The 21,219-nt window shown below is 36.8% G+C and overlaps 1 protein-coding gene across 4 annotated transcripts in view; it reads right to left on the bottom strand.

Moving 5' to 3' along the window:
- ASCC3 (activating signal cointegrator 1 complex subunit 3) overlaps positions 1 to 21,219 on the bottom strand; it is a 280,038-nt gene that overhangs the window by 243,640 nt on the left and 15,179 nt on the right. For all 4 annotated transcript variants that reach the window (XM_068677837.1, XM_068677841.1, XM_068677840.1 and 1 more), the window contains exons 2-4: positions 19,949 to 20,092; positions 18,049 to 18,199; positions 11,224 to 11,807 (exon numbers count right to left, since the gene is read on the bottom strand). In XM_068677837.1, the coding sequence (XP_068533938.1) occupies positions 11,224 to 11,807; positions 18,049 to 18,199; positions 19,949 to 20,038 (825 nt within the window). In that variant the 5' untranslated portion in view covers positions 20,039 to 20,092. The remainder of the gene's footprint in view (positions 1 to 11,223; positions 11,808 to 18,048; positions 18,200 to 19,948; positions 20,093 to 21,219) is intronic.

Here is a 21,219-nt window from a genome sequence, read left to right as displayed (position 1 = left end):
GTATCAAAAATAACTAGATTATTTTCTCTATTTGAAAGGTGAACAGATAAGCTTTATGGTTAAGAATAATGAGACCCAAGCTTTGTATTGTTTGAGTATAAAATTCTTAGTAATTTTAATAAAATTACAAAGAGAAGATTTTGAGCTTGAAAAGCCAGAGTCATACCAAGTTAGAAGCTTTGACGATAAGATAAAGATGAAACACCACAGGGGTGATCCATATATATCTGTACTTTCCCATAATGGGTACTGCTCTCTATGAACTAGGTAACAGGGAATAAGCTTTGTGATATGTTAATTTGTTAGGGCTAGAATGTTCTTTTACTGAACAAAATGAAGAGTCACTCTGATGCTTAAAAGCAAATATGTTTTATGAGACACATTGCTCTGACTCAAAAATATCTTGGATGCAAGAGTACATGCACAGACTAAATTAAAAGATAACGTTATAGCTTAGTGATTCTTTAAGGAAAATGCAGATCAAGTTACTACAACATAGTATCGTATCCAAAGTTTTCACGTGGTGTTGTTCATAAATATCAATGAACATTTAAATTAGCTGTTAAGTCAAAATGGAGGTTAAAGATCAACAACTGTTGTCCTGAAATGACCTCACGATTGAATTACCGCTTTTATTTATTGATATTAACTAAGAAAATTTCTAAGAAAGAAAGCAAGAATTTTGATTATTTTCTACGATGTGAACAAATTCCTATTGTAAAGCTCTGTGTGATAATTTTTAAGAGACAAACCTAACAAATTAACTTTTAGTAAACATTTACATGAAAGTAATATAGTGACAAAAGAAATTTAGATTGTCCTCAGTAAAGTTCCCTGACAAAAGTCTTTTACCTTCTCCAAAGATGACAAAGGAGATGAGATTTGAGTAAATTCTGTGGGGACATAATGAAATAAGAGAAAGCAGTAGGAATCTGAGCTGTTAAAAAAAACTATTCTGTCTATGATTAATTCCTGTTCTTTACAATGTCCCAAGTACAAAGGGACTAGGAAAAATTACTAGATATTACTCCATGTTTTCTAACAAACTTCTTAACTGTGATACAAAAGCTTGGGATTCATAACCAGTTGTAAACACCCACGCAAGAACCCTAGATAGGATCCTAAACTTTATGATCACTATTAAGGCTGGTTGACAAAGTCTCCAGGAGCAAAAGATGAACATCTCTAGAAGTCAGGTAAGTACTGCCATTTCCTTCTGTCACCGTAAGTAAACTATCTATAACCTCTGAAATGCCTTATGCAGCTTTTAGACAACATTTTAACCATCACTTCAGATTTTTTTGATATTGGAAAACAAAAACAAAAAATACTACAAACACTACTAAATTAAGAGGTGAATGATTCAATAACAATGAAAAACTTGTACCAATGTGCGACAAGTCAATTCCCATTACTAAACAGTACTGGGAGTCTAGCTATAAAATTATTAATCCATAAAAATTAGTATTGAGTATTTATTGAAATAATAATCTACTCCTGATTCTCAGTCATTGCTTAAAGTCCTCATAGGTAACTGAACTCCCATGTCCAAAGTGAGCAGAAAATTTACAGTATCTGAAAACTGTGCAGTATTTAGAAAGCCAGTGTATTAACACAACAATTTTTAAACATCAAACAGGTCATAATACTAACTGAGAATATAATCAAGCTTTACAGTTTGGGATTTGAAGAGTGCCTCACAAGGAGTATACAATTGCTCTGTGCAATAGTTCTGAGAGCTAATGTTCATTTGTTAATAAATAAAATTACTGAGCTATTGCAAAAGCTATGACAGTGATGGAAAAATTTTTAGAATCTCAAAGCTAACCAAAACTCTTGGTGAGATTTTTCCTCACTAATAAGAACAATCGGTATTTACAAAACATTTGCATTTTGCTGCCAGTCTTTTGCTGTCCCCTCCCCTCTATCTGAGTGCCTTTTCCTGCAAGCCACAGTCCATTGATGCATTACTCCCACACTAAATATGTCTGTACTATTGTTACGTTGCAACAAGTCAGTCTGACAATTATTTTTTCATATTTCGTTTCCTCAGTTTTTCATGCTTTATTTCACATGCTACCTTCTATGTGATTCACCTCCTGTGAACACTTTTCCAATTATTTTTTAGCACCTTCTATACATAGCTATGTTGAAGTCATCTGCTCAAACTGCTTTCCCTACCAACAGGGGCTCTTATTAACACATTCTCCACCTAAGATCAAAAATGAAATGCAGTTGTAACACTGAAAATATCTGGCAGTGCTTACAACGAATGTCTTTACAATGGGACATAAACTTACAGGTGTTGACATGTTTGAAATATAATCAGCCAATAAAACATTTTCCAATAGGGGCAGGATATTAAATATTTATTTCAGGTACTTTAAATGAGAAGAGTCAGAAGGACAAGACTCCTCCTGCAAATACCTTCAAGCAGCTAACTTCTACAATTTTGTTCTTAAATGAACTTAAATTTAACATTAATAACAAAAGATTTAATAATGACTTCTACATAACAAAACAATGTACCATGACTTTTATTTGCCATTTCTACAGGTAGCCTTCACAAACCTAATAAGCTCAGGACTTTAATAAACTGCGAGGAGTAATACAAGATAGTACTAAAGGTGTGCTTTATACATATATACACACTATACATGTGTGTGTTTATAATATATACATACATACACTTGAAAGCTGTTTCACAACATCTTTTATGTCCTATGATAAATAACTTGTAATAAATATGAAAGCTTATAAAAATTAATGTCTACAACTGCTCCATCTAGAACAAGCTTTTTATTCCAAGTTTTTACAACAAAGAAATCATAATGTAATCTCCTTTCCATCTTGAACAAAAATGATGTAGTAGCATTACCCTCTTCATTTTTGTTAAATGTTTTATGTATTTATTGTTACACCTGCTGCATCAGTTGCACAAGACTACTTTAGTTTAATCCAGTGAGTTTTATCGTGTTGATAGTTAAAAATCAGTAAAGACCAATCAGTGAGTCTACATCCAGATATCCAATTCCTCTGTGGGCAAGTCTCATAAAAATGCAAAGGCAAACACAAATGCAATTCTAATTTTCTACTGGTGTTACTTTGCTGGCTGTGCATGTAAAATATCAGCTATACACACAGTTCAGAAATCTACTCTGTAGCTTACGTTAAAATCATAGGTACAGACTAACACAATTAGTAAAATCAAAACTGTTTCAAAACTGAGAACAAACATCCAGCTTATTTTAATTATGCTAGGATTTTATTCCAGAATTTTTTATTCTAGAGGTTTTGTCTTTGCATTATGCATATTGAATGATTAGCATTCATCACTTTAAAGCCTAAATCAGTTTTCAAAACACACTCACCTCTCCTGTTTCCTCCCCTTTGGACAGCCAAGTCAGCCACTTCACCACCAACTACAGCTCCTAGTTCATATAACGTCCCCATCCACTAACAAGCTGCGCTACTTACTTACACCTTAGTGCATTATGCTATGCATTGTGTTTCAAAAAGTGTTTTCCCCTAGATTTTCTACAGGCTGCTTACTAAAACTATTTCCATCAGCCCCAAGTTCTGCCCAGCCTCCTTTTGACATGGAGCGTACCTGGGAGAACAGCAGCCACGATCTGAACTCTCAGAGCACCTTCAGCTCTGCCTGGGACAAGTGAGGAGAGCTGCGGGGGTGGGGGGGAGTCCCAAGCCAGAAGAAAAGAGAGGCAGCTTACACAGAAAAGCCAAGCTGTGGCTTTGACAGGGAACAGAGAAGCTTCTGGGTGCACAGACGCACTCACGAGTACACCGATGTCAGTTTGTAACCAGGGGAGCACTTGCAAACCAGCTCCACTTGCACCCCAAGCCAAGCAAAAGCATCAGCCAAGGACTGAGTGTGAGCAGATAGTGCTGAATGTGGCTAACACAGCCTTTTTCTCTAAAGCATCTCTCTTGGAGCCTGCACGGTATGTCAGAAGTGGGATCTCAGAGCCAGCACCTAAGTGTCACACCAGTCTGCAACAAATGAAATGCCAAGGCATTTTTCACAGTCAGTATTATCCCATGAGCTGTGAAGAGTTCAGAGCTCTTAACATGAATTACATATTCATGCTGCTCAGGGAGCACTCACAGAACAGACCTGAGAATTATTAATCTGAATTCAGGTTTAGAAATAAGAGTTGAGTCTCTCTCAGGTCACTTTTTTTCCCCCTCGATACTAACAACCAGAACATATGGTTTTTATATATAAAATTTAACACTAAAATTCTGACTACCCTTGAAAGCAAGTGTTTCAGAATGAGCAAGAAATCAGCAAATACAGAGAACAGTATCTGCAGTGTGTGCTACTGACAAAATGCACACTAAATCACTGGTAGGAAATAAAAATTTATACACCGGCTTAGTCTTATTCTGAAGTACCGTGATTATGTACAAAGCTGTATATGCACTTCCATTCACTTAAGCGAAGGAGTGAATAAGTGTCTGTAGTCTGCAGGAATTCAAAATTCCTTTTGTAGCTGGTTTGCATTATAAACTCTTAAATACACTCTTGTTGAACTGTATTTCAATGTCCTTTCAAATTGTTACATTTCTCCTAGCTTGCAAATTGAAAAAAATTGACATGTTCATATAAATAATGTTAGGCTTTTAAAGGATATTAGAAATTTGGTCATATAAATTAAGACTGTATTCATTTTCTCTTAAGAGAAAAATGACCATTACAGATTCCTGCTTATTGAAGGAAACAAAATGAATGATTTCCCTGAATAACAAACACCCATAATTTATAGATACTTAATTTTAGGAGACCAATTTAACACATCTGAAATCAAGGTCACTTTACAACATAATCAAGAATACTTGAAACACAAGGAGTATTTATTTCCTACACACGATAATTCATTAAATTGCTCATAAGGTTAAATTTTAAGTACTTCAATGGCTCATTCCACTTATTTTTACGAGATTCTACTGAGAAGGAACCTGCAACAAAACAACAAGTTTCTGAACTTAAAGAACATACTAGCAAAAGAAACAATTTGTACTTCAGTTCTATGACTTTAATGCAATAAATCCATCACGAAAAAAAGCCTCTCACCTTGGCAAGGGGAAGGAAGGAAGCTTCGTTCAAAATAAGAGGGGGCTGCATCAGGTAAAGGAAGTGATAGTAACCCAAGAACTATGGGGCTTTAAGTTCATCATGATAGCTGAAGGTGAAATTTAGCCAGCCTCTCAAAACGTTCCTTTCTTGCAGCGCTGTGAGGCAGTTTTTCCCCTCAAAAATCCAGTAAACACAATAATGAAGATTATCCGGGGAAATTTAAAGTCTCACCTCCTTTCGCAACCAACTAGTTTATAGAATATGCGTATCTGAAATTAATTTAGCATTCAATGTTAAAACAAATGACAAATCTAACACAGGCCGTCTCTATTTAAAAAAAAGTTATCTTTTCATAGTTTGAGGAGCTCAGGACAGGGCCAAAAAACAACGAACAGCTGAAACTAAAGGGCTCCTAGAGAAAAATAATAAATAAATAAATAAATAAAAATCTGTTGCCTATTGAACTCTATAGCTTCCATTCTGACCAGAATTAGCTACACTGACCAGTCATGGTTTACCATGGACAGTGTGCCCTGTGATTTGCAAGCTGCAAATTGTAAGGTTACTGCTTCTTATGCCAAATCTATTGTATTTTCATTTAGACATGAAGAAATTCTAAAAAGACTGACCACTACAGGCTGAAGTATGCACCGTTTTAGAAATACAAGTTATTTCCTAGTCTCAAGGATAGCATTGGAGAAGTAACACAATTAGATTTTCTCTAAGCACTGCCTTTGAAATTCAGGAGGGGACAAACACATTTAAACCCAAGTTTCTCTATCTCCAGAAAAGACTCTATAACCTATAGTTGTGAATACTTTTTTATTTTCTTATTTAACAGCAGTCATCATTTAATAATAGTTTTACATACAGATCTCCTACTTAGGAGGAATGGTGTATGTTTCCAGAAGACAGTGATGCTATACAAGATTTAACCGGGTAGACTGTAGACACCTTAAAAGTTTATTACAGAGGAGAAAAAGAAAAAAAAAAAAGCGATATCATCCCCTGCTATGTTTCTTTTATTTATAGGCTCATATCCCCACAGAGAACAACTTTAGTGTCTTTTCTTTTAAAAGTATCCGGACCTGCTTATCATTCTGAGCTCCACAGACTGGCTGACTTCACTAACTGGGTCCCTTACCATAGCACAGATTTCCGTTTTGAAAGACAAATTTTGACTCCTAATTACCACCTTCCAGGTCTTAATTACCAACCTTGTTTCACTGATTTTAATTGAAATTTACAATTACAATTCAATTCTGGTTAAAGAAAAATATTTGACTTTGGATAGAAGAGGAAGGAGTACAGATATAAAAGTGTACAGATATCAAAGCTAGAAACCAAAGAGTTCCCTGTTCTTGCAGCCTGAGTGCAAGACAATCTTTCATAAATCTTCAAAAACTGACACATGAAATTGTAGGTCAGGAAGCACACATCTACAAGTGTAATAACACTGTGAATAATATATATATATATATATAATAATATATATATATATATATGACTAGGAAAAAGTTAAAAAGAGTTTAATGGAAAAAATCAGAGAGCAGGTATATCAAAAACAGTTTAAATGTAGCATGGGCTTACTAGAGATACATCAGCTGGTCTAACAATTAATTAACCTATAAAATTAAGAAATACCAGTTGTGTCACATCTGAACTTCATTTAAAACACTGCAGCACTTTACATGGGGACTTATTAAATTCATGGAAACAAGCACTAATACAAAAATGAAAAGTTGGCAAAGAACTGCCAGAAGGGTAAATGAAAGGAAAGGCAACATTGAAAAGGCATAGTAGCATCGTCTGGAAAAAACAAGTTCTTCAGGAGTAATTCTTAAAGTGTTTTTAAAAAAAAAGAACTGTAGCACAGAAAATGTTATCATAAAAACAGCCTTTAATAAAGCTAGACAGAACATAATAAGGGTTCATTTTAAACATCTGTGCAACAAGATTCTGAAACAGTCTGGAGGGGAGAGGTTGGGACAAAGCTTTCCACACTCTTGGATTAATGAGTCTTCCTTCACTTAAGGTACTGTATCACTGACAGGCAAAGTCCCCTCCAGATTCAGTGAAAGTTTGCTTTCCTTCACTCTGCTTCTCTTTCAGAAAGGCTGCTGGCAGACACAGAGGAGCTTCCTGCCAGTTGGTTGAATTAACAAATTAGTTAAGTTCCCCTTGCTCTTGATCCCAAGAACATTTAGAGGTTAGACCAACAAAGCTTATTGGCAGACACTCATGATGGGATAGGGCAACAGAAACAACACAGAGGAACTCAAGCAGAAAAGGAATAATAAAAAAAAAAGTCATTATATTACCACTAGTGCAAAGGCAGCTAAAGAAACATTACAGGCAAAAGTCTCAGAGACAACAGAGCTCTGCATAGAGGAGCATGGGGAAAGCAGTCTAAAAGCCCATTGCTACATCAAGCATTCAGAGAAGCAAAAATACTACACCAGAAGATAAAAAAACACAACAACACAACACCCCAGATTTAATGAAGCAGAAAAATAATCTATTAACTTCCATTCTGAAATGTGCATAAAAATACTGGGTTTTAATAATAAAGCTATAACTTCCTGGCTCTGATGACAACTATATTAATGGATAGGTTCTGCATGGGGGGAGCGGTTCATCCACTCATAGGAAGAGGTCCTGCCCAACTTTGACTACTTTCTTTTGATGATATAAAACCTATATTTTATGCCCTGTACTTTCTTGACTTCAGGTTTACTTTGCTTTGAGGTGAATGCTTTTGACTCTTAAAAGAAAGCATCAGCACCTCCAAACTCCCCATCACCACATTTTAGTCTCTTATTGCAGTTTCACCACCTGAATGCTCTCAGGTGTTTGTGACAAGGCAGAAACCAACTCTCACTCTTTCTGCAGGAATGATAAAAATTATTCTTAGAAATTAAATGAAGAGGAACATTTATTTCCCCTGTAAGAGTTTGGTACAGTAGCTGAAGTACTTGCATATCACAGAATCACAGAATTTTCTAGGTTGGAAGAGACCTCAAGATCATCGAGTCCAACCTCTGACCTAAAACTAACAGTCCCCACTAAACCATATCCCTAAGCTCTATGCTGCCTTTTAATGCAAAGAGCCAGGCATACACACAAATATAAAGCAGACAAAAGAAGCTTAAGCAATAAAATTTGAGTCTTACTTTATAGGCAAACAATTGTACCCTATATACAGAGAAGTAAACACATGTCCTATTCACATAATAAACGAAAGACTATTTGCAATTTTCTTGTGTATTATAGTTCTGCTGTTTCCTGTCATAGCCCAGTGTTCTTCTAGTCATTTGTAGTGCATTTAACATTATTTTGTCTGGGAAACCTTGTAATCTAATACACTGAATGACATCAATGTTCCTTAATTTGATTTGGGCAAAGTTCTTTCCTTATCCTGAGATGAATAAATTGGACATTTTTTCATATTCTATGCAGTATAAACTAGATCTTTATTTTGATTCCACTGAGGCCTTCTTTCTCTAGTTATTTCATCTCCATACAGTATTTCTCCCTGTTTTCTTCCCATAAAGGGATAATGCACCTGTGCAGAGTAAAAAAATAGATAGGTATTTCCAAAATAACATTCAGAGATATTTTGTAGATAAATTATGACAAGAGTTCACAGGAAAAAGAGAAACAGCCACTGAAAATAAGCAGTGTAACAACAGAGGCACCAAACTACTCAAGCTTCTTCCAAGTTAGCCTGGAAGGGGTCAGGGACAAAGTTGCTGAATCACTCTCAGATGACTCAAGTCTTCATTCTGAAAGCATCCAATAGTAGAAACTGGCAACAAGAACTGAGGAATATACTCAATACTAACTTTTAATTAAAAAAAAAGAAAAAAGTGATGGTTATTAGGCTGAGCTCTACGGTTTTTCATGAGCTCTTTCTTCCTGTTTTTAAATAATGGTCTACTACCGCATCATTACCATTTCATACTCATCAACAGAATATGACATACAAGGAGAAAAGCACACTCCAGGATCCATCATTTAGTTTTACAAGACTGCATCCCCAATGAAAACCAAGTGTCCTAAATGCTTGGAGAGTGTTACAACTTCCATATCACTCCAAGCAGAAGAATCAATTTTCCTCTAATTAATAGTCACCAGTGATGTTTTAGATAAACAAGCTGTCCCAAAGGAAGCGTGGAATGTTCTTAAACATGAAAACAAAGAACAAGGTACTTCTTGTACTTCACCAATTCACCAATCACTTTAAATACAAGCTACACACTGATGGAAAAGGAAGATCATTCCAACTACTTGTAGAGTTCATTAAGTAGATATAAAGCTAAACAACATACATTTGTGTCTTTCCACACACTACAAAAAGCAGCGTGTTACCCCTGAAATGATCTAAACATGATGATACTCTTAATGTGATCTGGAATCTTAATAAACTTTGCTTAAGGATCAAATAAAATTTTCATTGACTCCTCAAGTTGACTGACTCAAGTCAACTTGTGGCATCCCTGCCCATGTCAGGGAGTTGGAACCAGATGATCTTTAAGGTCCCTTCCAACCCAAGCTGTTCTATGATTTTATGCCTCCTTGATATTCTCACCACCAACACATTCTTTTCTTTTTTCGTGATAAACAGGCTATGTGGTATCTTCCTAAACAGAAGAACAGAAAACAAAAATGTTTTAAAATATGCAAGTACGTTTTACAGATCTGGATTTTAATTTACAAATAGTTAGCCTTTCATATGAATAGCTCTTTATTCCTGGCTTATAAAGAAAAGAATTTTGTAGAACTTAGAGACTTTAGCATGTATGTGGCACCCCAATTAATGTAAGATTTTCAGTATGCACAAACACATACTTGTTATACCATCTCATATGGCAAATGTATGACCTATTTCTAGAAATGGGTTATCTTCAGGTTTAAGAGCACCATCTGCTCATAATGCTGCCACCAGCAAAATTGATATAATAAAAACAAAACAAAAAACTCTAAGTGAAAGCAAAATCTAAAGCCCAGAAAAAACTTTCAAGCCATGACTGCTCTAACAGACAGCAAAACACAAATGCCATCTAGCTTTTAACAAAAGGTGAATTAGGCTTATGTCCTCTCACACACCACCTCCACATCATGCAGTGAACAATGAATTAATGAGGTTGTTGCAAAGAAAGGCAACACACTAACCATGCAGTGTTTGCACTCACAACAAAGAAAAATATCTTCAGGGTTCCAGAGAGGTATAGGTTGGGTGGGGGAGCAGAGATTACCAGAACAGGGAGAATTTTATTACTAAGTATTCTTAAAAAATCCAACACAAGATACAGATTTCAGCCTATTTTTCTCTCTCTAGAAAAGGCAAAGAAAAGGAGTTAAATCCCTGCTAAATAATCTTCAAAAAGATACGTATACATTGACAGAGAGTGCACATTTTTTTCATATTATCATAATCAAACTCTCATAAAGCCTCTAAGACAGAAAATTTGTCATAAGTGATTAGCAAATTGCAGGATTTTTTTGCCACCCCCATTCAAACACCGTGCTCTATTCCCCTCCATTCATCTCCCCTTCACATGGCTTCAAAGCCTCTTTGCTAGTCTTTAATTGTCTTCCCCTTTGTACCATTATATTTATCCACCAGCTTCAGCGCTACTCAAGTTTTCTCTGCCCTTCTTGTGATAAACCCTCCCCATTTCCTTATTAAAAAAAAAAAAAAGTGACATGACAAAGTTTTAAAGTAGCACCACCTGCACAGTCCTCCAACTTTCCTTCCACTTCCTTTCCCTTCCAGCCACAGGAAGGCTCTGAAACCTGCCCAGTATAGTTACCTTTGGTGTGGCTTTGCAAGTTTCCACACTTCTGAATAGCTACTGTTTAAAAGGAAGTACAGAAAAGGTGAACAAATGGCTAAAAAATAACTTGTCTCTTATGGGGGAAAGATGGACTATTCACATGAAATCCATGCTGTATCTATCTTTTGGCCAGCATATTGAGATGATGCTGCCGTGCAATTTTCCTTAAGACAAAGAAAGCATAGATAATACTTCAGTAAAGTATTTTGGCATAATCCAATATGAAATAGTTTTGATTTTGTGCAACATCCAAATACATACAGCATGGTTAATACTCTACCGTACCTCATTTTGAAGTTCATCACCACTTTTGGCAGAAGCAAGCATCTCATACAAAGTACAGCAGAGATCCTCTGTTGTTGGTCCTCCAGGGGTTGCCCCCTGAGATTCATTCAGGTACTTTCCAACTTCAGACCATAGAAAAGAATCATCTATTTTTTCCAAAGACTTGAGATCAGATTTCTCATCACAGTAATTCTTCAAGTGATCCAGCTGGTTATTCAGAAATTTCTTGTAATCTAAGCTTATAATTCTTTGTGCATCAGCCTCACCATTTACAGGCATCTCCTCAGAATGATCTAAATCATGCATGTCAAATGAAAACACTATATTTTTACCGAAGAGCACTCTGTTATCACCATTTTGCTCTTCAGCCATCTGTATGAGGGCTGTAAGCTGTTCTTCAGTGAAGTGAGAAGCAATCCGACATGTGGCATTACAAGCTGCAGTAGCAGATGATGATGGAAATGGCCCAAACATCTGCTTGATAGCCTTCGTCTCATCATGACCAACACATTCTTTCTTGTGAAATGTCTTAAAGAGAAAAACAGCTCCACTTTCAATTGCTTCTTGTCCATTTTCAGCTCCAACTGTTAACAAAAACAAAAACAAATGTACTTTATACACTTCAAACTAATTCTTTTTCATTGCCTACAACATAACTGTATTCAATTTCTCACTGCGTCTCATCAACAAAAATATGAAATGAAGACCATAACAAGTAGCAATTGTTGCAAGGTACTGAATTATAAAAGGTATACAATAATAAAGCATCTGTCTTCATTATCGTTCTACTCACTAGAAATTCATATTAAGGATTACCCATGCTTTCTTATTTTTACAAGTAAAAAGAAAAACATGCCTGAGGTCTTAAATTCACACTAGTATATTTATGAGTGTTTTAAAGGTAACAAAACTCCACTTTATATCAGTGTTTATATGCTGCCTAATCTGAATATTCATAACAGACTAAACATACAGAATTCAGCTGGGAATTACTATATTCCTGCTTTTGGTACTACTGAATGTATGCATTAGAAAAATTGCCCAAAGAAGTTATAATAAATAAATGCAGGAATTTATATTTGTAGGCTGCCTACAGAAAATCACGTTGTGCAAATCAACAACTATACGATTAGAGAAAGAAAAATGAATTTACTTCTTACACATTCTCAGAAGTACTTAATGAGAACACAAGCAAACACACCGTATGACGAACCAAAATGTCACTACTAAACAAAATGAAAAAAGTCATCATGCATAAAATAAACAAGGACAGCCAGCATACTTTTCTTTCTTTATTCTTCCTTCCCCGCTCCAATATACAAAAACCATGCAACTTTTAGTAAGCCTCACAAATTCGTTCTAAAAAGTCAGGCAGGTTACTGTAATATAATTTCTTAGAAGATTTCATGATTTTTTAAAAGCTTAAAAGCTTGAAAAGCTCAATGTGAAGGATTACAAACTTATATATTCAGAATGTCTATATCTCTTCAATTCTTCGGTTACATCAGGATTGACTGGTGGAACTCCAACAGAAAATGGTATGATTCAAGTGGTAACAGTGGTGATAACACCTCCAGTATGGCTAATTCAAAATAACTGTTAAAGCAAACTACGAATTTTAAAAGAAACAGTATTATCTATTTAAAAAAAAAAATGGCACTTTTGACACAATAAATGTGGCTATTTTCTTTTCAGTATTCAAAACTGTAACGTGCCTGCCTCTGTATACCTCTGCAATCCTGTTACGGTCCTATACATTTCCTTTGCTATGGCCCTCCTTTCTGTCTGTAAATCTCATGAACTCAATTGGATGATTATTAACTACTTTGACGTGACTCGATTCAATGTAAGTTAGGCTCAACCCTAAACAAAAGCAATGTTTTTTTACCCCCACATGGTAACAGGAAAAAAAAAAAAAGAGAAGAAATTCAGCATAAAGCAGATGGAACAAAGCTGAGTAACTAGAAACCCAACATATACATTCACTATTTTTGAACTTCTCTGTGGTGAACTTTGAAAAGCTGAGATGTTTCTTGCTGCATTTACATGATAAATATATGCCTAGATAATTACATATGGAAGATAAGCTACATAAAGATAAGTACACACACACACACAAGATATGCGTAAATACATCTTAACAGAAAAAAAAGGTGGTTCAGCATCTCAGCATTAACTACATAGGAATCAAAGGAAAAAGTCTGAAAATTTGCAGACTTAAATTTGACTGCACAAACCACACTTATATTCCTAATGTGCAAAAACATTGTTATTCACAATGTTGTTAGTGTTGCAACAGAAGTAGACAGTATTAAACTAAAAGAGTGCTAATACTGAAAGATTCTAGAGAAGTCTCTTTGGTTTATTAGGTGCTAACTCTTAATTACCAGTGCCTTCTATTTGTGGAAACATCTCCCAGGAAAGTATTCTCCCTCCCCTCTAAATATAATGAGCCAGCAAAGATGGCAAGGAATGCTACTCTCTCCTTTTCTGCCAATCACATCATTTCAGTAACTGACGTTTTCCCCATCAAGTAAATCAATATTACAGCATCCATAGTCTAGGCTGAGAATTTATTTCCTTCAAATTATGTTCAAATAGCATACATTACTTTTCCAATCGTACATTTCTGATGACGATGATGGGAACATTACTGTCCGCTCAGTCTGTGTCTCAGTCACCGTATTCTGTTCTTCTGGCTTGTGTCACCATAACATTATGTATTTTTATTGAGAAGCATCTGAGTTGATGGTTTCTTTCTAATTAAGTCAAACTAAATAATCATGCATTTGTTTTCATCTGTTTTTTCCTTTCCACTCCATCACACAAAAACTTACTGCTATTTCTTTAAAGTCTTTAAATTTGCTCTACCACACTGTACCTACCATTGAAGTTTGGAAAAAATAATGCTCTTGCCAAAAAATAATGTTCTTCCATCAAACTGGAAATAAAAAAAATCATACAACAAATACTTGTTTCTGTCAAGAAAGACAGAAAAACACAGAAAACATTAAGTCTGCCAAATTATTTTCATGAATAACACTGACAGCTGTGAAGGTCAGATACTCATTTTGCTTAGAAACTTTTTTCTACCATCAGACATTTTGTCCTACTCGCTATACTACCTATGGTTTTACCTTTTCTGTTGCTAACTTTATGGTCATCATTAGGTATGTCAGCCCTAACTTAGCCAATATTTTTCTGTAGTACCTCTTTGATTAAATTATAACCAGTGGATATTTAAAACAACTGTGAAGATCTCCTCCCCCTGTTCTAAATTGCTTGTTATAGATATAAATATTCAGATTAAAGGAAAATGACACTGCCAAATCTCTCTGCAGCTCTGATTTACACAGTTTGCTGTGCCTGATTGGTACTTGAACCAGATCCTTATTTAAACTTCAGTTTTCATCACCTGAGTCTCACGTTTATGTACAAAGTGCATCTTGAAATGTTTTCCAGATGAGCAATATTTCTTCAAACATACACACTGAGTAGCAGATTACATTACTTACCAAAAAAATACCATAATATCTAAAACGAAGACAAATAAGTAAACTAATCATGTGATCATAGATTCATAGAACAGTTTGGGTTGAAAGTGATCTTAAAGACCACCCACTTTCAACCCCCCAACCATGGGCAGGGACACCTTCCACCAGACCACGTTGCTCAAAGCTCCATCCAGCCTGGTCCTGAGCACCTCCAGGGACTGGGCATCCACAGCTCCTCTGGGCAACCTGTGCCAGGGCCTCACCACCCTCTAAGTAAAGAGTTTCTTTCTGATGTCTAATCTAAATTTACCCTCTTTCAGTTTAAAACCATTACCCCTAGTCCTACCACGACACTCTTTGATGAAGAGTTCCTCCGCAGCTTTCCTGTAGGCCTGCTTTAGGTACTGAAAGGTTACTATAAGCTCTCCTCAGAGCCTTCTGTTCTCCAGGCTGAACAAACCCAACTCCCTCAGCCTCTCTTCACAGGAGAGGTACTCTGGCACCTTGATCATCCTTGTCGCCCTCTTATAGATTTGTTCTAATAGGTCCATGTCCTTCTTGTGCTGGGGGTACCAGAGCTGAATGCAGTGCTCCACGTGGGGTCTCATGAGAGCAGAGCAGAAGGGGAGAATCACCTCTCTCACCCCGCTGGACATATTGCTTTTGATGTGGCCCAGGATATGGTTGGCTTTCTGGGCTGCAAGTGCATATTGCCAGCTCATGGCGAGCTTCTCATAAGCCACATGTCAATCAATTTTGCTGGCTAAGTAAAAAAAGCCACTATAGAAGAGTTGTATGAGTCACCTGAAGGGAAATGCATTTGAAGTTCAGATTCACCAAGATAAAATATTTTGCATATAGTAACAAATTATGTTTCTATAATAGACTTCAAGGCTTTTATTCATATTTGTGACAATTTATAATGAAGTTATTTTTGTTGTTGGAAACTGTCCTATTTCTGTCTGTCATCAAAAAAAACGTCAACCCTTAAGCTACAAGGATGATGTTAGGTTGAATACATTTGTAGCAAAATAATAGGACAAGGGGCAGCAGTTTTAAACTGTAACAGGAAAGATTTAGATTAGATATAAGGAAGAAATTCTTCACTCAGGGAGTGGTGAGGCACTGGCACAGGTTGCCCAGAGAAGCTGTGAGTGCCCCAGGACCAGATTAGATGAGGCCCTGAGCAACCTGATCTAGTGGGAGGTGTCCCTGCCCACAGCAGAAGGTTGGAACTGGATTGTATTTAAGACACTTTCCAACTCTAACCATTCTATGATTCTGTGATTCTATGAAAACTGGAAACCAACTGGGAAAAACTAATTACAGATAAATTCTTTATTTGCGAGGTAAAAAGGGCAGAAAAATGGAGTGGAAAGAGATGAGAAAAGGGGAACAAAGCATTCTAATCTTGTAATTTGAACACTGCAGGGGTAATCGTTAGGCAGTCCTGCAACTGACCACCACAACCTGAAGCAGAACAATGACACAATGTGTTTGTCTGACCATATTACATTTCAAACCTGCTACCGTGGTAAGGAGGAGTAGGGGCTGAGGAGTTGGCTACCTTTACGTGCTAGCAAGGGGACATGTGGGACAGATTGGTCAAGCACCCCATAAGACCATGTCAGTGTCTGTTTCCCGTCTGGTGATGCTGATATCTTTCTAACATGCTAATGTCATTCTAAAAAAAAAAAAAAAAAAAAAAACACAAAAAAAACACATCTGAATTGATCAATTCATGGAAGAGAAGTCAGCAAAAGAGAGCATCGCTTAAAAATGACATCAGTAGCATGCTATTAAAATGGAGTGCTGAGAAAAATCTCATTAGCCTTTCTATATTCCTACATGTGTTGATCAGACATTTCTAGTCCATATGCACAAAACAATTTTTTGAAAAGAATTATCTTAATAGCTATATTAGTGCTATAATCACAGGATTCTCCTTACCAACACAGCTGTGTCTGAAACCTGCATTTATTATCTCAGCACAGCAATAAAATTTCTTAAGAGCTAGTAAAAGAGCATGAACTGTGTCAACATTCTCTAAAGGAAAAAAAAAAGTTAAAAAGATAACATTAATTATCAATACAGATGGCATCTTTTCCATACTAACATTAAACATAAACAGTTGATGAAAACCAGGAAAAACTACATTTAGACTATGGAGCAGATGCACACCAAAGTGTCCCATGCATCCAACGTGATCTGATGTCTGATTTATTTATTTATTTTTGAGAATACTGTAGCTACCTCCCTGAACACATTTCATCCCAGGGAAGCCATCGTCACCATAGCCAAAAAAAAATGGGCAAACGTATTCAGGAGTTAGGGCACGGTGAAGCACAAATATTCTGCACAAACAGGAGACAAAACACTGAACTGGGAGCTTACTGCTACCCTTGAGGGAGTAGGAGTCTAGTTGGACACCTAAAGGTAGGTATTTCATCATTAATAAGTTACTTCTTCTCTGCCTAAACCTCATTAGATTGTTTTTTCTAAGCCCCAAAGATGGCTCATACCATACCTTGCATGGCTTTCCCCAAAACCTTATGTATCACCAGTGTCAGCTGAAAGACATGCACCAAAAGAGAGGTACCCGTGTTGAAGCAGAGGTGGCCCATCCTAGAGGTGTCTCTAAAGATGGGCAGTCCTGGATAGATAGTCTCTAAAGAAAGACAGGCAGCCACATGCTTAACTACTGGCCTGAAGAGGTTAAATTTTGTTACGAGCACAAGCATTACTGTTGTATTAGCAAAAGCATTTTAAAAAAAATTAAGTGTAAATTTGTAAAACTAACAGATCACCATGCTTATGACATGGAAAAAAAAAAAAAGAACCACAAAGCAGATGAAGTTTAGAATACATGCATCTTCAGATTAATTTAAAATTTGTTTGTCAGTGATTTAAGAGATACTTAAAAATTTTTCTTCTGATGACTTGCTAAAGCAAAAAACTCTTTCATCGCACCCAATTTTTCAGGATACCTATCCTATGAAATTAAAGCATGTAACACCAAGATTGTCTTTTCCTGCATGTACGGCCATGCCAAAAGAAGCTGTTGCTTTTGCTTATTTAAGGTGGATCACAAACCACGCCACACAACAATGCTATCAAAAACATGCATATAAACAATCATATTTTAAAATAAAATAGAAAACCACATTATGCATATAGTTGTCAGATTAACTGGAGCTTCAAAGATGTATCAGAGCAAGACTACAGTCAAGGTAGAACTGAAACTGCAACAGTACACAAGTATGCAAGCAGACAGCAGCTTAAAAAAAAACAAAAACCACTATTGTTAGACAATTAGAGAAACAAAACCTACCTATTTGTTTTGCAGCTTGTAGTATAGTTTTCAAATCACCATTTACAGTTTGGTATTCTTTTTTGTCTAAATTGTCGTCAACAAACTTTATTATCTTCTTCCAAGTAAGATCAGACTTCAACAATTGTTCGTGTAGTTTTAATCTTTTTGCCTGAAAATACAAAAGATTTGATTTTTTTTTTTATTATTACAAATTGGTATATGGAGGTTACCTTAAAAAAAATAGATAAACAAAGCTTTCCAATTGCATTCAGTGTTTTGTAACAATTGCAAAGAGCTTCTCTATTACCTGTTCTTTTATCTCTTTCCTGAGAATATGCAAGGAGGAAGATACACACAAATTACTTTACTGGCTCCAATGAAAACTCTCCAGAAAGCCAAACTCCTGAAAACTCTATAGAGATCTCACAGAACAGTTGAGGTTGGAAGGGACCTCTGGAGCTCATCTGCCACAAGCCGAAGCAGGGACACAGTGCATGTTGCCCTTGACCACATCAAGGCAGCTTTTGAAGATCTCCAAGAAGGGGGACTCCACAACCTCTCTGGGCAATCTGTTACAGTTTTCCATTACTTGCACAGTGAATAAGTGCTTTCTGATGTTTTGAAAGAACTTCTTGCGTTTGTGCCCCATCTCTTATGCTGGCACTGGGCACCACTGAAAAGAACCTCGCTATGTCCTCTTTACATCCTCCCTTCAGCTAGACATGGCTAAGCCCCCCTTGATCCTTCTCTTCTCCAGGCTGAACAGTCCCAGCACTCTCAGCCTGTCCTCATGCTCCAGTCCCTTGACCATCTTGGTGGCCCTACATTGTATTCTCTTCACTATGTCCATGCACTGGGGGGGTCCAGAACTGCACACAGCAATCCACCTCTCGTGACCTGCTGATGATACTTTGCCTAATGCTGCCAAGCTGCTTTGCCTTCATAGCAGCTAGGTTGCATTGTTGGCTCAAAGTCAACCTGATGTTCACCGGGACTCCCAGGTCCTTTTCTGGAAAGAAGACCTTTCCAGCAGGTCTTCTTGCCCCCAGCATGTCTTGGTGCCTGAAACTGTTCCTCCCCACATGCAGGACTTTGCATTTCTCTGTATTGAACTTCAGGAGATACTTGTCAGCCCACCTCTCCACCCAGAGGAGTGTCTGCATGTGTCTCTGGTGAGACAGCCACTCCCCCCACAGTTTTGTGTCATCCACAGATTTACTGAGTGTGCACTCTCTCCATCACCCAGATCATCAACGAAGACGTTAAACAGATGTATTGACTCCTGTGTGTACTCCTCTCATTACTGGCCTCCAACTAGACTTTGTACCACCAACTACTGCCCTCTGGGCCCAGCCATTCTGCCAGTTTTCAATCCTGTCTGCTCTCCCAGCCCATACTTCAACAGCTTCACTATTGGGATCTTACACGTGACAGTGTCAAAGGCCTTACTGAAGTCCAGGAAGACAACATCCCCTGATCTCATCCATCAGGCTGGTGATTTCATTAGAGAAGCTTATCAGGTTGGCCAGGCATGACCTCTCCTCCATGCTGACTACTCGTGAAGATTTTCTTCTCCTTCATGTACCTGGATATGATTTCCAGGCCAAGCAGTTCCATCACCTTCCCAGAGACTGAGGTGAGGCTGACCAGCTTCTAGCTCCCTGGATCCTTTTTCTTGCTCTTCTTCAATATAAGAGTGACATTTACTTTCCTCCAGAAAACCTCCATTTTCAATTCCCTGGATTTCAAGTTCATTTCACATATTCCCACAATGCATATATTACTTCAATGCAATATTTTTTCAAAAATAAAAAGTACCTAAATTCAGCATCACTAACTTTATTCTAAACACCATGCAATTCTTACTATATACACTAATAATTTATAATTATACTTTGAAAAAGAAATAAATATTTACCGTTAAGTCAGCTAATTCTTCATTGTAATCATCATGTTTAGTGACATTTGAAAAGGAGCGTAGAGCGCCTGTAAGCCGAGGCAAGGCCATCTGTTACTCACTCAGTGATCCATAGAACAAGAAATTAAATCCCTGTTCAAGCACCTAGATGGGAACAAAAAGAAATAGCATGGCTTTGTTAATGCTACAAATACAATTTCACATCAGAAACTTGAAAAACCTTTTTAAGCAAACAAAACTTGGCTGGAATCATGACTAAAGAAGTAAAAAACGTCTCTCAAAAACGTTTACAAGCAAGATTCAAGAGAAGGGACATGACAGGCACAGACGCAAGGTGGTTACTCAGCATGTTCTACTCCCTATTCCCTAAAGTTATCAGCAATGAGGCACAGTGGCAATTATTCCTTTAACACTACCAGCACTAGAGTACGGTAATGAAATCTAGGTAATTGAACTTCGGCTCCAAGAAGCAGTAAGTGATTACCACCTATGTTAAGGTCTCCTCTGAACCAGAATGCACTGGTGGTTTTCAGGTCATTAACAGCCTCCAGCGCTGATGAAGGGACATCATTTTTGAGGACTGCTTAACAATTTTTTAAATAGAAAAACAAAGAAAATCAAGGAAAAAAAAAAAAGGATCATAATACATGTATCACTGAACAAGAGAAAAAGAAAAGAAGTGCCACCAGAAAACCGGGAAGAGAATGCCTCAGGATGTTTTCATCTCGCAGGTAAGCACGCACACAGCACTGTACTCTACAGGACTACAGCCCACCTCTGCACATTCTTATTTCTTACAAGAAACAGGCTTACAGCAAAACACAGCTGTTGTCCATCTCAACTTGCATTTGTTCCAAGCCTTTTACAGAAACTACTCTCAAAGTTCCTTCATTTTGAAAGGTGCCCATAGCTGAATAGTTTAATGAACTCTAATGCATAGCTACAATTTCTGGTGGTAGCAGAAAGATACAGATTTATATTATTCTTGAAACAATTAATGATACCATTACAAACCTAATGATCTGCAGCATTCTTAGCATGCCTGAAGACCATCAGCCATCCAGAAATTAAATAACTTTGAAAAAAAAAAAAAAAGAATTGCTAAAAAGATTTTTGAACGTTCACATACTGCACTCAACCCCCTGCTTTAATCCAATTATCTTTAACATTTTTCTTCATCTAATGACCCCATTTGTATTTTAGCTATCAACTTTGCAATACAGCACAAAAGCAAATCCAGACGCAGCGTTCCAGTCACAGACAGAGAAATG

Source organism: Anas acuta, chromosome 3, assembly GCF_963932015.1.
Source record: "Anas acuta chromosome 3, bAnaAcu1.1, whole genome shotgun sequence".
NCBI classification, from domain to species: Eukaryota; Metazoa; Chordata; class Aves; order Anseriformes; family Anatidae; genus Anas; species Anas acuta.
Note: the sequence above shows the minus strand (reverse complement) of the source record. Positions and strands in the feature narration are given on the sequence as shown.